Below are 18,522 nucleotides of genomic sequence, written 5' to 3' on the forward strand. Positions count from 1 at the left end.
GTCTTACCTCACATTTTTCTACGTTAAACTCCACCTGCCATCCCTCAGACCACAGGCCCAGTTATCAGGATCCCACTATGTTTTTCTTCATTGTCCACTATAGCACCAATTTTGGTGTAATCTGTAAGTTTACTGACCAATTGTTCCACCTGTCACAGGTGTTTAACTCCTATCTAGCAATGGAACTGAGTCGACTCAATAATAACATTTACTAATACAATTAATACTATAACAAAATACACTATAAATCTGATCAACTACCTTGTGCTTTAACTCAACTCTGGATAATCATATACCACCACACTAGATCTTGGCCTTGATCCAAGTTGCGATAATTGTCTGGTCGGTTTCTCTCCATAGTCCCAGGGGTGTCTTCTCTGCAGGTGGTTGGTCGTGGGTTACTGCTTCTCTCTGGGTGGTTCTGCAGCGATTCTTATATGTAGTAGTTGATCCAGCCCTTTTGGGAGGGTGTTTAGTGTCCTCCAACAGATCGATCAGGGCTCGATCACCCTGATCAATCAGAGCCAATCAGGTTTTGACTTGTCAATGGCCGGGTGGTGCTTGGGCATCAATTCTTAGGAGGTGTTAGCCACATATAGGTCAGGTAGCCCTGTCCAAATAAGGGTGAGAGGTGTCCAGGCATCTGGTAAACAACTCCAGGTTCCAATTGTTCTGGCAATGGCATTCAAGTTGATTCTATTCAATAGAAATTCAAGTGCATGTTGTATTGTCTGCAGCTGCTGGGTTAATTACACACTGTCTGTCTGTAGCCGCGGCTTGTCTGGATTCTGCAACATGTTTATGCTCACAGTGACTTTGGTCAAGGCTTGTCTCAATTTCTCAACATGCCTCATTTATTGTTCATTTCTCATAAACCCATCATTTTGAGCAGCCTGTACATCCACACCATGACTCCTCTATTCTCATCCAAATCATTTATATAAAATGACAAACAACACTTGACACAGCACTGACCCTTACGGCACACTGCTGGTCACAGGTTACCACTTTGAACAATGTTCCAACACCTCCCCCTCGGTCTCTTCCTGCCAAGTCAATTTTGTATCCAATTGGCAAGCTAATTCTCCCTGAATCCCATGTTCTAACTTTACTACCAGTCTATCATGTGGGACGTTGTCGAAGACCTTGCTAAAGTCCAAGGAGACAACATTTACTACTCTGCCTTCATTTACCTACTTAGTCACCGCTTCAAAAAGCTCAATTTATAAAGATATCATTGCCCACACAAAGCCACGCTGACTACTGCGAGCAGGTTCTTGCCTTCCTAAATGCATACTAGATACTGTCTCTCAAACTCCTCCAACAACATACACACCATTAACATTTATCTCATCGAACTGTAGTTTCCTGACTTGTCCTTGCATTAACCATGCTCCAGCCTTCTGGCACCTCACTTATGGCTGTAATGATACAAATCTCTCTGATAAAGTTCTTCTCTAGCTTCTCACAACGTCCTGGGATGCACTTGATCAGGTCCTGGGGTAATGTATTTACCTCTGTGCATTTTAAGACATCCAGAACCTCCTCTTCTGTAATATGGATTCTTCTGAAGAAATCACTGCTTATTTTCCCAGAGTTCCCTAGCTTCCACATGTTTCTCCAGGGGAAATACTGACAACAGACTTTCATTTAGGATCTCTCTCGTCTCATGTAACTTCACACATAGATGGCTTCATTGGTCTTTCAGAGGCCCTATTCTTTCCATAGTAACTCTTTTGCCAGTAATATACTTGGAGAATTTCTTCAGATTCTTTTACTTTAGCTGCAAAGCTATGTTCCATTTTTGCCCTCCTGATTTCCCTCTTAAGTGTTGTCCCACCTACACTCTAAAGGATTCACTTGAACACCTAGCCCATTTTTCTTGACCAGAGCCACAATATCTCCATTCATCCACTGTTCCACATTCCTGCCAGCCTTGACCTTTACATTAACAGAAACATGCTGGCCCTGAACTCACGTTATTTTGAAAGCCTCCCACTTCCCAGGCATCCCTTTCCCTGCCAACAGTATCTCTAAACAGCTTTTCTAACTTCCTTCTGGATTAGTGGTGCTGGAAGAGCACAGCATTTCAGGCAGCATCCAAAGAGCTTCAAAATCGACGTTTCGGGCAAAAGCTTTATTCCTGATGAAGGGCTTTTGCCCGAAACGTCGATTTTGAAGCTCCTTGGATGCTGCCTGAACTGCTGTGCTCTTCCAGCACAGCAGAATCTGGTTTCCAGCATCTGCAGTCATTGTTTTTACCTCGTTTTCTAACTTCCTGTCCAATACCATGAAAATTGGCAATAGTGCAACTCAAAAAGATATTTACAGACAAAACATCCAAATCAACAGATGGAAACAAACTACCTAATTTCCATTGAAATCCAATCCAAATTTTTCTTTTATTCCTGGAATCTCTTAACTAACAAAAGATCGAACACCACAGGAATAGGCCCTTTAGCCCACCATGTCATGCCAACAGTCACTCTTTTCTGAACTAATCCCACCTGCTTGCACATGATCTGAATCCCTCTATTCCCTCCATGTTCCCACGACTATCTAAATGCCACTAACTACTTATTATTGGATCTGCTTCTACCATCTCTCCTGGCAATGCATTCCAGGCACCTACCATCCTCTTAAAAAAAAATTGCCTCACACATCTCCTTTAAACTTTTTCCCTTCACTTTAAAACCTATACCCCCTAGTATTTGGCATTTCCAACTTGGGAAAGAGACTCCAACAACCCACCCTATGTCTCACATAATTTTCTATCTTTCAGCCTCCAAAGCTCTAGCAAATATAATCCAAGTTTGTCCAACTTTTCCTTACAGCTCCTACACTCCAAACCAGGCAACCATCCTGACCTCTCTTGCATCCTGTCCAAAAGGCAACATGTCCTTCCTATAATATTGTGTGGTGACCAGAATTGTACACAAACACAAAAGAAAAATCAAATTGTTTGGGATTGAGTAGTAAATAAATATTTGGAGAAATCAAACTTGGGGCAAATTTACGATTAATAAAAAGTTTAAGGTCAGGAAATGTTTAATAAGTCCAGTTTGTTAGAGGGATAAGTCTAGTCTTTTCCTTATAAACATGCCAGATCTGATATTCCATTTAAAAAGACTACAATGTGTAATAATAGCAAGTTGTAACTAAGATATACAAAATTATCAAACCAAAGATCAGTGATTGCTGCCAAAGATCATATGATTATTTAAAAGATTAAAATATATAAAGAGTCGTTGGGAATGAAATCCTATAAACCAGTGACACATTGACCTCAAATTCTCAAAACATTAGTTCTCAGTTTTCACGTGCAATTTGGAACAAAACAAAATGCAAAAAAGATAATCACCACATTTTGTCCTTTCACCAATGCACTCTCTGGAACTGCCACAGGAGGCCACGTTGCATTTGTGACGATATTAGAACAAGTTAACACGATGATTTGTAGGTAGCCTCAGTAAACAAAGTTAAAAGATACCATGTTCGGGAAAAAAAACAAGCTAAACGAAGCAAGCTTAAAAGGAACGATTGTTCGCAGCTGCAAATTTTCTAGGTTCAATTACATTCACACGTACTATTCCACGAATGACTTTTTTTCAAAATTGAATGACCTGATCCAATTCCACATTTCTAACAAATTTTGCAAGTCAGCCTTCAGATATCTCATTCATAAATTGAGACCGCAGTGGCTGTATACGAATGCATGAAGAATATACTTAATTACATGGGTGTACAAATGACAAAACAGCAACTGGCTGGCAGACACATGCACATTAGCCAAAATGCATTGTGAATTTTACTGTTGTTAACATTATTTATGGGTTGCTCTGGCTGGAGTCAAACTTGGCCCACCGCATTTGTTTCAGTGAAGGCGACGTAATATTTAAAACAGATTATCAAATCAAAGAAACAACTCAGGGTCAGCATTTATGAAAAAAAATCTCAAACTTATTTTTGAAAATATAATTTCCTTTATCAATACTGTAGTGATTAGAAACATTTATACTACATGCCAAAAGGATAGAACATAGAACATTACAGCACAGTAATGCTGTAATGCCCTCGATGTTGCGTCGACCCGTCATACCAATCTGAAGCCCATCTAACCTACACTATTCCATGTACTTGTCCAATGACAACTTAAACGTACTTAAAGTTGGCGAATCTACTACCATTGCAGGCAAAGCATTCCATACCCTTACTACTCTGAGTAAAGAAACTACCTCTGACATCTGTCCTATATCTATCACCCCTCAATTTAAAGCTATGCCCCCTCGTGCTTGCCATCACAGTTTGCTGGTTGAACAGTGAGGGGGTTGGACACATTCGTTTAAAACTAATCTATGCCATTTTGTATTTGCCTGCAGTCTGTGACATCTGTCACAGACCAAAATGTGCATTCTACCTGTGGGACAGCTCTTCTCCCTGTCCAATAATTTTAACAATGTTTTATAAATATGTAAATGGTCAAATTCCTCAAAGAATTCAAATATATTACATACACAAATTACTCAGTAGCTCCAACAAATCAGCTGATTTTTTTTTAATATCAGTAGAATCAGGACTGAACTGCAGCTTCTTGTGGCATCATTTCAACCCTCATTGATTTTATTTAACACATCATTTTGGCCAGGTAAAACACCTTCTTGTGGACGCTCACTTTTTTTTTAAATACATACAAAGATACCAAGAACCCGTGGTATCTTGTAATACCCAGACTTCCTAAATTTCACAATTTCAATTAGTCCAAATGGATGGTCCTTACCAAAGAAATATAACCAATCCCCTTTGCTCATCCAGGTATATTGAGAATAACAGCAATCACATAAATTTTCCTTCAGTACATTCTGAAGTAGCTCATTTTTTTAAAAAAAATGAAGTGTTCTAATGCCCTCTGATTGCATCAAACTAGTTTGGAATTTGTTTGGATAGAATTTCTAACTGAGTTTTTAGAAGAACAAGAGACCTTTTTATTCTTCGCAGGATTTGACAGGAAGAGTGGTTTTCCCCTTGTGGGGGAGATTCTAAGACCTAAAGGCAAAATCTTTAGGAGTCACCTATTTAAGACTGACATGAGCAGAAATTTATTCTCAGGGTACTGAACCTGTGGAGTTCTTTGTCACAGAGGGTTGCCAAGGCTGTGTCATTAAAGTGCATTCAATGATGAGATAGATAGATTTCAAATCAGGAAGGGCATCAAGAATTATGGGAAAAAGAGGAAGGCAAATGGCCTTACAGATCATCAGATCAGCCACGACATCAAAGAATGGCAGAGCTGTGCTGATAGGAGCAGAAATGGGCCAAAGGTCTCATGAATTTAGGTTTTAATAAGCCTCTACTATAACAGATGTCATTAAGTGACGAGAGCCAGAAAATAAAGCAAATGAGACAATTAAGTTGTGAACAGAAATTCACTGATGAAATTAATTGTCAGAACTCGAATTAATTGGAGCCTGGTACAGACATGTTATCCGCTTTCAATCCCAGAATGATAAATCAAATTAGGAACCATGAAGAAACAAACTGATTCACACATATAAAGCAATCAAAGGCAAAAGGTAGGTTTTGCATCAAAGCATCTGAAAACAAGCAAGTTTTGCTTTGAACGTTTAGAGCCCCAGACACTTCTGGAATATTGCATTTAGTTTTGTTCATCACCTTGGGAAAGGCGTACTTAACTTGGAAGAGGTTTAATGCAGGCATACACTATTGAGCATCTGCTGTAGTTAATTATGTAGCCCTTCACAATTTGAGGGCTAAATTGTGAAGATTTGATAAATAAACATCTTCGCTTATATTCAGCAAGATCAAAAGTACACAATTAATCTGATCAAAGGACTCAGAGCAGTAGATATGGGTAAAGTGCTTCCTTTTGGGGTTCTGGGGGGAATGGAGAACAAGTGGACTAATCTTAAAATCAGATCTAGAGCAGTAAAAACACATTACATTTGGAGCTCTGGAGGAATTGGAGCTTTTTATTGCGTTGTGATGCAGATCAGCTGTGATCTAAATTAAAATGATGTTGAAGGCTAGAAGGACTGAAGCAAGAGAGAGATATTGGTGACAGGAATCAAGCTAACACCAGTGTATATTTTTCCATAATAAAAATGAACTACTACAGCAGATGTTCAAGATCTGAAACAAAAAGCCTCGGGTGACTGTCTGTGTGAAGTTTGCACATTCTCCCCATGGGTTTCCTCCAGGTGCTCTGGTTTCCTCCCACAGTCCAAAAGATGTGCAGATTAGGTGAATCTGTCTTGTTAAATTGCCCATAGTGTTCAGGGATGTGTAGGTTAAGTGCATTTGTCAGGGATAAGTACTGGAGTAGGAGAATGGATTTGGGTGGGTTTCTCTTCACAGAAAGAGTGTAGACTTGTTGGGCCGATGGACTATTTCCACAATGTAGGGATTCTAAAAAAAATGTTAGCAAAACTCAAGCCTGGCAGCATTGGTGTGGAGAAGAATTAACTTGCTTCGAGAAGAGTCACCAGACTTGAAATGTTAACTCTGTTTTCTCCCTAGTTATGCTGCTGGACCTGCTGGGTTTCACCAGCAATTTCTACCTTTTTCTACTCCCACTTGCTATTTTCTTGCTACCTTATGCTTCATATGGACTATCTTAATCCTTTGAGTGCCATCTGGGAACAGGTCAAGCAGATATTGTTTTGGATCAAAAACCCTTCCCTTGAACAGAGATACACTCCATTTCAACAGTTCCTACAGAAGATTAGATTAGATTACTTTCAGTGTGGAAACAGGCCCTTCGGCCCAACAAGTCCACACCGACCCGCCGAAGCGCACCCACCCAGACCCCTTCCCCTACATTTACCCCTGCATCTAACACTACGGGCAATTTAGCGTGGCCAATTCACCTGACCTGCACATTTTTGGACTGTGGGAGGAAACCGGAGCACCCGGAAGAAACCCACGCAGACACGGGGAGAATGTGCAAACTCCACACAGTCAGTCGCCTGAGGCGGGAATTGAACCCGGGTCTCTGGCGCTGTGAGGCAGCAGTGCTAACCACTGTTAGAAGAAACAAAAGACAGCTAAACAATTGTATCAATTAAAACATGGTGTTTTTTAATGCTATCTCTATCTGAAGCTCAGAAAGCAGATCATGAAATGAAATAAAATGAGCACAATAAACTTAGATTGAGATGGAAACTGAAGTAGTAAATGTGAAGTATCATTATCTGAAGAATGGAGTGTTCAGACATCCTCATTAGGTGCACAGATGAAAAAACGTTGGTTGTATATAGTGGTAACATGCAGCTCCCATACAAGTAGCACATGAGGTTCCCACAACAGAATAATGGGAATTCAAAAAACTCAGCCATCCATCAACAGGTATCTTAAAGGACCAACAATATATAAAAGATGTGGTGCAGTTTTATCAAAAAATGTGTCACACTGTCAACTATAGGTAAACTTTAAAATGTACTTAAGCCAGAACCCCAAATTCCAAAACCAGTTTTTGAGGAACTATTCACTTGTGTACTTTGTGGATTGTGTAGGGCCATTATTCAAAACAAAAGCAAATAAGTAAATGCTTAAAGTTTGGCAGAAGATTTGTAGCTCGGGTGCTCATTGTTGTGGTTCTGTTCGCCGAGCTGGGAATTTGTGTTGCAGATGTTTCGTCCCCTGTCTAGGTGACATCCTCAGTGCTTGGGAGCCTCCTGTGAAGCGCTTCTGTGCTGTTTCCTCCGGCATTTATAGTGGCTTGTCTCTGCCGCTTCCGGTTGTCAGTTTGAGCTGTCCGCTGTAGTGGCCGGTATATTGGGTCCAGGTCGATGTGTTTGTTGATAGAATCTATGGATGAGTGCCATGCCTCTAGGAATTCCCTGGCTGTTCTGTTTGGCTTGCTCTATAATGGTAGTGTTGTCCCAGTCGAAGTCATGTTGCTTGTCATCTGCGTGTGTGGCTACTAAGGATAGCTGGTCGTGTCGTTTCGTGGCTAGTTGGTGTTCATGGATACGGATCGTTAACTGTCTTCCTGTTTGTCCTATGCAGTGTTTTGTGCAGTCCTTGCACTGGATTTTGTACACTACATTAGTTTTGTACATGTTGGGTATCGGGTCCTTCGTTCTGGTGAGTTGTTGTCTGAGCGTGGCTGTTGGTTTGTGTGCTGTTATGAGTCTTAGTGGTCGCAGTAGTCAGGCTATCAGTTCAGAAATGCTCCTGATGTATGGTAGTGTGGCTAGTCCTTTGGGTTGTGGCATGTCCTCGTTCCGTAGTCTTTCCCTTAGGCATCTGTTGATGAAATTGCGAGGGTATCCGTTTTTGGCGAATACCTTGCAAAAAGAGGAAGAGGAACACCTATACAAGGTATTCACCAAAAACGGATACCCTCGCAATTTCATCAACAGATATACCGGCCACTACAGCGGACAGCTCGAACTGACAACCGGAAGCGGCAGAGACAGGCCACTATAAATGCCAGAGGAAACAGCACAGAAGCGCTTTATAGGAGGCTCCCAAGCACTGAGGATGTCACCTAGACAGGGGACGAAACGTTTGCAAGACAAATTCCCAGCTCGGCGAACAGAACCACAACAACAGTAAATGCTCAGCATTTTGGATATGACCACATGATTTCTAAAGGCTAAGAACAATCAGAGCGAGAAAGCGATCACAGAAAAACTCATTTTTTCTTCAGTACAATGTGCTCAAGGGTCAAATTCTGCACCAAAAATGTTGTCAAAACATCATCAGTAGTTTGGGGATTAAACAACTAATGTTGACCGGTTGCCATCTGTAGAATGCGGCACTTTGGAAAGGGATCACCAAACTCATAAAACCATGACCAAAATTTCTTATTATGAAAATCTAAAGGATTCAATTTCTTACTTGCAACCAGGGATTCTCCAAAACAAATTTACTGGCTTCAGCCCATTCAAATTAGTTAATGGTTCTCTTCTTTTAAGGCCATAAAAAAACTGATTAAAAATCAATCAAGTCAAAACAGAAACGTTCAACATGGCCATACTTCTCAAAAAGGTTTAGAGGAGCATGTTGCCAGACTTGAGTTTTGCTAATTTTTTTTTTTGAAATCCCTACAGAGTTGCACAGGTACATCTGAAAACCTCCCAAACCTCCCAAAACATAATGAGCAGCCACACAACTTAATACAGGTAAATTTTTGGTATTGCTGCTTTCTTAAGATGACCCATTAAAAGCAAAATTCCATGTTTGCTACAAATTAGTTTAAAAGGATGACAGCCAGACAGCAGAGTAATAAGCCCTTCAGCTCACATGTCTACACTGACTAACAAAACCAGACTATGCTAAATGCCATTTATCTGCACTTAGTGCATTGCCCATGCCATAGCATCTAAAGTGCTCATCCAGGTGCTTCAAGGTTTCAGTGTCCAGTATCGAGAAACAAGGATCTGGGCATGATTCAAACCACTTAAAAATCGGAAAATAACTGTGCAAACCAGAACCCTTCAGGTCTAAGGCCTAACAAATGTTTTATAAGGTTGTAACAAGCTTTCCTTCCTCCTATATTCAATGGCCTGGCTACATGGCTCATGAAGACAAGCATCCCATTTGCCCGAGTCATAGAGATGTACAGTATGGAAACAAACCCTTCGGTCCAACTCACCCATGCAGACAAGATCCTCTAAATTAATGTAGTCCCATTTAACACCACTTGGCTCAAATTCCTCTAAACCCCTCTTATTAATATACCCATGCAGATGCCTTTTAAATGTGGTCATAGTACCAGTCTCCATCACTTCCTCTGGCAGCTCATTCCATATATGCACCACTTGCTATCTGAAAAAGTTACCCCTCACGTCCTTTTTAAATCTTTCTCCTCTCACCTTAAACCTATGCCCTTTAGATTTGGACCCCCCTATCCTAAGGAGAAGTCCTTGGCTATTCACCCCATCCCTGCCCCTCAATGTGTGAAACACAAAGCTAACACAACACAAAACCAGGACACTGAGGGACTTGATAGGCTGGGGGTGACAACACAGAAAACTAGCACACAGAGCACAGCTAGAAAGCTAATGGGACACCATCCCTTATTTTGAGAATGAGTACAGAGGAACACTGCAACTGGAACAGGGGTTGGTGAGACCACAACTGAAGCATGTTTTTTTTGGGGGTATCTGACCCCTAAGGCAAAGATGTAGTTCCACGCAAAGCACTTCACTAGAACTCTCCCCAGTGTGGAAGGATTGTCCTTCTGAGTGAAGATTTAAACCGCCCAGAGTTTAGGAGAATGAAAGGTAATCCTACGGTGACATGGAGTGTCCCTCAATGGTCTTGACAGGGTCAAAGCTGAAAGGATGTTCCTCGCCCACTTCCTCCATCCAATGATGGCTGTAGGAACCAAGGGAACTCAGTCTCAGACATACATTGCCCCTCTCTCCTTCCTGCCCTTCTCTCCTTCCTGCATCTTTACCAAAAATAACACTTCATTTGTTGCACCTTCTTGCTACCACGGCCACATCCCTGGTTAATGTGATCTGGAATAGCATCATTTACTTGAATGACATTGTCACACACAGTACTACATGTAAGAGAGCTAGAAAACTTGTTTACACAATTATAGCAAAAAGTCAATTTGCAAGACCCAAGGTAATGTTCTTAGGACATGTTCAGACAAGGACAGCTGTCACCCAGAATTGGCAAAGTAAAAGTTTTAATTGACTTTCCCACCCCTACAACAAAATGAGAGAGCATGAGGTTCTTGGGAGCGTGTGGATTTTAAACAAAAGTTTGTACCAAATTTGTGTACAGTAGACTCATCTTTGACTAATTTGCCAAGGAAACAGGTAAAAGATGATATAGTCAACAAATGTTAGGCAGCCCTTGAAAGGCAGCAATTTTAATTTAATTTATGAACCTGTACTAACTGCACATAATTTTGCTAAGTCAATTAAATTAGCAGTAAATGCTAGCAATTTGGGAATTTGAACAAATCCCTTACAGGATGAATGGATAAGCCTGCAGCTTATTTATTGAATAAGTTGAAACTATATCAGCAAAATCCTATTCTTCCACAGAATATGGAAGCATCAGTTTTAGCAGCTCTTCAACACTTCAAAACTTTTATGCTCAACATAGAAACAATAAAACTGTGGTTTCTGCCTCTTATTATCTGTCAAATTATATGGATAAATTTAAAAATAAGGCTCCAAGGTTGTTCAGATGTAGTTTAGGCTTGCCGTCCTTTAACAAAAATGGTACATATTTCTAGGAAAGAAAAAACGTAATTGCTGATGTCTTATCCTGAACATAAATGGTTATCGATTCAACCAAGAAAGTTAAATACTGATTAAAAATCTGATGGGAAAAAGAGTGAATGGCTGAGAGTTTTGGGTTTTGCTTGTTGTTCAAATACTTCTAACCTCGTTAAGAACGGCTCTTTAAATAAAATGGGTGTTTCATGTTTTATGCAAGAAAGTACATCAGAACCCTCACTGAGTTTTCATTATTTTTATTCTTTCAGCAGTTTAGTCTTGGAGCTGTGAAACTGGAAAATTTGAGCAAAAAGTGCCTTTTGGGTTGTGAATGCCAGCTTGTTTTAAAAGGAAAACAGATCAAATAAAGTTTTGTTTGTTTGAGAGATTAATTGCAGGTTGGTTCCTAATCAAAAGGTTCTGCAGATATTTGGTTACTGGGAAAGAGTTATAAATGTTTGAACAGGCAGAAGTTGATAACTAACAAGATCAGTACCTGGAAATTGGTCCTGACAAGTCTAAAAATGATCTTACTTGTGGAGGAGATGATCAGTCTGTCAGGGAGGGGCCAAATTGGAGCTGGTCTTTGAAGTGTGCTTGTGAAAAAGGAATCTAGCTGTTAGTGCTATCGTATGAAGACCTGAAAGTTCCTTGACTCACCTCCCCCAACAGGTTTTGGAAATTCAGAAAATAGAAAACTTCAGGATTATAAGTACTTCAGCCTTTAAGTGAACTGTAAGAGGTAACCCTGGTCAACATCTTCAGAAAATCAACCAAAGAACATCTTTGCCTCAGAACAATGCATCATGAAAGCCACCTACGCAATCCAACCAGTTTTGTTATTTTTTTATTTATCCCATAACTGTGGTTATCGTTGGGGAGAATAGGACTGAAATGCAAAGGTTTGAGTTTATAAGATAGACCTTTTTTTGTGTAATATTGCTCCACTGAAGTTATTCTATTGTCAACAAATTGCCAAGTCTTTTGTTTAAAAGGTACAAAGCAGTGTTTGGAATTGATTATTTGTAGAATCTGAGATTATTCAAAAAGTCTGATTCAGAACCTTTGGGTCAATTTTGAGAGTCTTTGAAAGTTTTAATTTTATTGTGCTGTGCTTCGAACACAGAGATAGCTGAACTAAATCAGTTGTCCTAGTGTTGGAAACATTGAGACATGTGAGAGATGAAGGGCTGTTAATGAAGAATGACAGCCTCAGGGATAACAAATTCATAGCTGAAAATATGTTGCTGGAAAAGCGCAGGTCAGGCAGCATCCAAGGAGCAGGAGAATCGACGTTTCGGGCATGAGCCCTTCTTCAGGAATGAGGAAAGTGTGCCAAGCAGGCTAAGGTAAGAGGTAGGGAGGAGGCACTTGGGGGAGGGGCATTGGAAATGCAATAGGTGGAAGGAGGTTAAGGTGAGGGTGATAGCCGGAGAGGTCGGGAAGCAGGTTAGGAAGGTGGTGCTGAGTTCGAAGGTTGGGACTGAGACAAGGTGAGGGGAGGGGAAATGAGGAAACTGGAGAAATGAGTTCAGCCCTTGTGGTTGGAGGGTTCCTAGGCGGAAGATGAGGCGCTCTTCCTCCAGCTGTCGTGTTGCTATGGTCTGACGATGGAGGAGTCCAAGGACCTGCATGTCCTTTGTGGAGGGGGAGTTGAAGTGTTGAGCCATGGGGTGGTTGGGTTGGTTGGTCCGGGTGTCCCAGAGGTGTTCTCTGAAATGCTCCGCAAGTAGGCGGCCTGTCTCCCCAATATAGAGGCGGCCACATCGCGTGCAGCGGATGCAGAAAATGATGTGTGTGGTGGTGGAGGCGAATTTGTGGTGGATATGGAAGGATCCCTTGGGGCCTTGGAGAGAAGTAAAGTGGGGGGGAAGGGGGAGGTGTGGGCACAAGTTTTGCATTTCTTGCGGTTGCAGGGGAAGGTGCTGGGTGTGGAGGTTGGGTTGGTGGGGGGTGTGGACCTGGCGTCGATTCGGGCTCATGCCCGAAACGTCAATTCTCCTGCTCCTTGGATGCTGCCTGACCTGCTGCGCTTTTCCAGCAACACATTTTCAGCTCTGATCTCCAGCATCTGCAGTCCTCACTTTCTCCCATAACAAATTCATACACTCCCAACTTTGACAGATGTGCTATGATTCTAATACTCCAAAAAGACTCATTCTCTACAATAAATTAAACACACATACAAATTAATTTCAGTTCATAAACCATGTCAGAAGGAGAAAAAAAAAAGAAAATTGTATAGAACAGAGATACAAAATAAAATCACGTTTACTACTGTTCCTGCATAAATCCAATTGTGTATGGACCTGCCTTTGATTTTTAAGTATATAATATACACACACAAACAGTAAACATTTATTCTGCAGAATTACCTCAGTTCACCTTGGAGGTGGAGGGGATGGGTTGGATTGTTAATCACTGCAAGAAATTAATATATTGCTTGATAATGGAATTTATTTGCTAAATGTGGGAAGACTAACCAGGAAGTGTTTTCTAAATCCATTTAATAGGTAATCTAAGAATCAACATGAATTTAAAAGTGTATTCAAATAGCAATTTCTTAAATATTTTCATCTTTTCCTCAAAATTAAAAAATGGCAGATATTTGGATCATTTTGAATGCAATAAAACAATTAACATTTCACCATGCAATGTCAATCTCATCAATTTAGCTGTCAGCCTAATTATCTTTTTAACGCTGAAATTGCACCTGAACCTTGAAGTAGTGAGTCATTGCACTGAATGCTGTGTTATTTTCTGCAGACCAAAGTCCACAGTAAACTCTCCTCAATGTTTAGTTAGAAATAGGAAAGCTAACACAAATGAGATTTTAAAATGACATTACACTTTTTTGAATCAAGCTGATTAGTTTTATGATTCAAAATTATGATTGCACCTACATCACTAAAAAAAAATTGAACACATTGCATGGTCACTTTGTAAAGTGATTGAATACACGGAACACAGGAAAAACACTATAAATTGTGATACCTCTCAAGGACATTATGTATTTGCAAACTAATCAAACAAGTCTTTTCGTGCAAAGTTAACCGTCATCTTAATATACAGCAGGGAGGGACCTATTAATGTGTTCTGGGGCAGGAAATAAAGCCTTACCAAATCCAACGCAACAAGTCTGTCTATCTTCAGCCAGAGTTCTATCCTATTTTGCAAAGATTCAATGTGCTGTCAAATAATTCGCATAAAATTTTCTTATCGACACAAATTGAAAGGATCAAAGTGCTAAAATGCAGTACTCATACATGTACAGGGGACAGAAAGCAGTCGTAATTTCGTAACATTCACTTTATACTTGAGCTACGTTCCAAAAGCATCAAACCTCTCATTTGGCTATCAGTATTTAAAAGGTCTGTCTTTTGTTTAAATACTAAGGAAAATCAATAAAAATGAAATAATTCTACATATTTACTCGATAAAACCTTTGGATAAAATAAAATTTAAATTATCTATTCTTTCTAATCATTTTCACCATCATCTGTAATTTCTGCACGTTACTTCAAACCAAATTATTCCCCCCGCTGAGCGAAAACTACCCGTATCTACAATGAGACCACACCTTTATCAGGAAATCTACAACTAAGGAACTCATGATTGACTTTCGGCAGGATGTTACTCATTCCCCCCTGCACATTAACAGCACAGAGGTGGAACAAGTGGACAGTGTCAAGCTCCTGGGAGTGGTCATCCACAACAAGCTTTCTTGGACTTTTCACATGGATGCACTGGTTACAAAGACCCAACAACATCTCTTCTTCCTCAGGCAGCTGAGGAAATTTGGCATGACGGTGAATACCCTTGCCAACTTTTATAGGTGCGCCATCGAGAGCAATCTGTCTGGATGTATCACTACCTGGTATGGCAACTGTACTGTTCGAGATCAGAGACGGATACACAGAGTGGTGAACTCAGCCCAGACAATCACGAAGGCCAACCTCTCATCAATAGAATCCATCTACGAGGCCCGCTGTCAAGGAAAGGCTGCCAGCATTCTCAAAGATCCATCCCACCTTGACAACGTTTTCCTACAACCTTTGCCACGGGGGAGAAGGGACAGAAGCCTGAACACGCACCAGCCGGTTTCAAACCAGTTGCTACCCTACTGTTAGAATGCTGAATGGACTCTCAAACTCTTAACATTCGCCTGTACCTGTGTGTTTTTGTTTTTGCCGCTGTTTACCTATTATTTACTTATCTATGCTAATTAACTCTATTGCTCGCAAGACAAAGCTTTTCACTGTTCCTCCTTACACGTGACAATAAATTCAATTCAATTCAATTCAACTGAATTCAACTACAGGGAAATTTCCTGAACTTTTGATAGTAAACAGCTGTGAGAAACAGAACGCCAACCATTTTTAGTTTCCAAGTACAAAAGGACCGCAAGTGGGTTAAAGCACATGGTTACCTGGAACTAGGCTACCGTGTTATCCCCTTAAGCAAAGGCACAATTTCGTCCTCAAACTAAATCAGCCAACAAAATTAGACGCAGGGTCGAAACGAAATTTGCAGAGGTTTACCCAAACATTTCGCTGTAATAGCTCTTTCCTGCACAGTATTACATTTCCAAAAAGTACCGTGTTTCTTGCAGGAAGCCTATAGTTTTTGAAAGGAAATGACAGACTTCTAAGTGAGTAGCCAGGAATCTAGCTCCATCCTATAGGCAACATTAAATACAATCATTCTTTCGTATTCCAGGGTTTCTACGCACCACCCGCTAGAAATCACATGACAGCACACAAATTGAAGTATTTAAAGTACAAACTTTTTTTTAAACAAAATGCATAAAAGTGTACTTACCTCAGCAAAGTAGTTGTCCATTCTTTAATTATAATTCACTCTGTAAAAGTTTACTGCCGACAAAATGCACAGACTAAACCGTGGATTAACGATGTGTGCAACAAATAAAGGAAGTATTCCACTTCTCAGGTTTCACAGTTACTCCATGTTAGCACCAGTCTTTCGCTCAACATTAATTCGCACTGAATCCTTTGTTTAAATATTTCCTTAATACGAGGAGATTGTGAGACACACACTCGCTCATCGCTGTTCACTTAAGTTACGGTGTTCTTAAAATTAATAAATGCAAATTAACTCAAGCTCCTGCAGAATTAAAAAGTTTGACTTTTATTAAAACTCATCTCCTTTGTCCGACACACACACACACATTATTTTTGTTGGGCGAAATTGCGTCTCTGACCCGACCCAATAGACTTGCAATCCCTAGTGACTCATAAAGCTCCACCCTGTAACTTCAGCCCAGCCTCCTCCACGAAACCATATAAGGAGGTTGGTTCCTCATCACTTCAAAAGATTTGAATGTAAACCATCTCACTGTGACTCCAAACTGCCAAACTTAATAACTTCAGAAGAGCTAATGTCATTTTCGGTTTGAAATGTTAAAGTCTTTAAACCTCAACACATTCGATACCACAGTGCCTGGAAGATTATTGTTAATCCAGATTAGACGAAGAGATAGATCATAATGATTAAGCGAAAGTGAGTACTGCAGCCCTGATGAAAGGCTTTTGCCCAAAACGTCGATGTTCCTGCTCCTCGGATACTGCTTGACCTGCTGTGCTTTCCAACACCACACTCTCAAAATTATAATGATTACTCACCAAATCGTAATACCCTTCCAGATTATTAAACATAGTTTGTTTTGGGATTCTAATGATTTGGAGATGCCGGTGTTGGACTGGGGTGTCCAAAGTTACAAATATAGTCCAACAGGTTTAATTGGAAGCACACTAGCTTTCGGAGCGCTGCTCCTTTATCAGGTGGTTGGGGAATTCTAAAGTCATCTTTCAATCAGCTCCTATGGCACAGCATCTCCCCCAATCAAGTGAGATTAACAGCAAGGTCCTGAAAAATGACAACCATTTTCCATGTTTTAGGTTACTAGTTTCGACAAAAGCAGTGACTAAATTCATCATAAAATTAATTTTTGTTTGATTGTCAATGGTGTACAGTATCAAAGAGTGTGGGGCTGGAAAAGCATAGCAGGTCAGGCAGCATCCGAGGAGCAGGAGAGTCGGCGTTTCTCTTCATCAGGACATTCCTAATGCAGAGCTAGTGCTCGAAATGTTGAGTCTCCTGCTCCTCGGACGCTGCCTGACCTGCTATGTTTTTCCAGCCGCACACTCTTTGACTCTGATCTCTAGCATCTGCAGTCCTCACTTTCTCCCAATGGCACACAGTATGTGTGGCATCTTGTAAAGTCCTGATTTTGGAATAAAAACAGCCTAATTACAGGTTTTAATGTGGCTCTGAGACACATTCTAAACAAGGCCTTCAGTTCAGTGTCTGACCTTTTGTACATTCCTTTCAATCTACCTGATTGTCATTGACTTTATAAAGAATTTACATACCATCTAAAAGTCTTGTTCCCATGAACAGACTTATTATTTGACACTCCACTCACACCAGTTGTAGGATCTTTTGGTCTCTCTGCCCTTGATCTCTCTGCCTGTATCTCTCGGTATCTGTATTCTCTCTCTTATTGCACCTGACAAAGGGGCTGCATTGTGAAAGCTTGTGTGATTTCAAATAAACCTGTTGGACTTTAATCTGGTGTTGTGCGAGTTCTGACTTCGACCAACACCACCACCTCCACATCATGTACAGTGAGCAGTGGGGTGGATAAAAGACATTGAAATGTTCCATCAGCCATGATTATATTTAGTGCTGAGGGAACTTAATGGGCTGAATGGTCTGTATCTATTCCTATATTCCTAAATTCTATGATCAGTGCTGTTCAGGAAGTTTCACTCTGACAGTAGCCATTCTCACTCTGACAGTAGCCATTCTCCCTTACCCAGACCCCTTGCCCAGCTTAAATTTGATGAGATACTAATTATATAAATATTTTCTGTCAAATCTACAACAGATGACTTGATTTCTGCTGGGGAAGATCGGTTACTCCTCAGATGAAAAATATGTTCCATTCACTATTGGCACGTTCCTCAAGGTTCTGTTCCAAGGCATGAATATACATGTTAGTTTGAAGATTATTTGATTTGATTCTTGGTGTGTGTTCTTTACACTGTAGCACATCTTCAAGAAGTGACTTACTTTCCAACAAGGAATACGTTGTAGGAATAAAGCTATAAAGTTTTGTCTTCATTGATGTGGGGTTTTGGAACCATATCACTAACAAAATATCATATTTTTAGATTGTTTAGGATTTGACATGGCTGCCAGATGGGCCACTCAAAATAATACACTTATGATGGAAAATAATGAACTTATCATTGAGTTACAAAAGGTAGACAAATATTAAAGTATGCTGGGA

At 40.4% G+C, this 18,522-nt stretch overlaps 1 protein-coding gene across 1 annotated transcript in view; it reads right to left on the reverse strand.

The window, feature by feature from the left end:
* The window catches only part of myo10 (myosin X), a 335,499-nt gene extending 319,059 nt beyond the window's left edge, over positions 1-16,440 (reverse strand). Inside the window, exon 1 of the mRNA XM_072575194.1 lies at positions 16,029-16,440. Within this exon, the coding sequence (XP_072431295.1) occupies positions 16,029-16,049 (21 nt within the window). The 5' untranslated portion in view covers positions 16,050-16,440. The remainder of the gene's footprint in view (positions 1-16,028) is intronic.
* Between the last annotated feature and the right edge of the window lie 2,082 nt (positions 16,441-18,522).

This window comes from Chiloscyllium punctatum, chromosome 8 (genome assembly GCF_047496795.1).
Source record: "Chiloscyllium punctatum isolate Juve2018m chromosome 8, sChiPun1.3, whole genome shotgun sequence".
In the NCBI taxonomy this organism is placed as follows: Eukaryota; Metazoa; Chordata; class Chondrichthyes; order Orectolobiformes; family Hemiscylliidae; genus Chiloscyllium; species Chiloscyllium punctatum.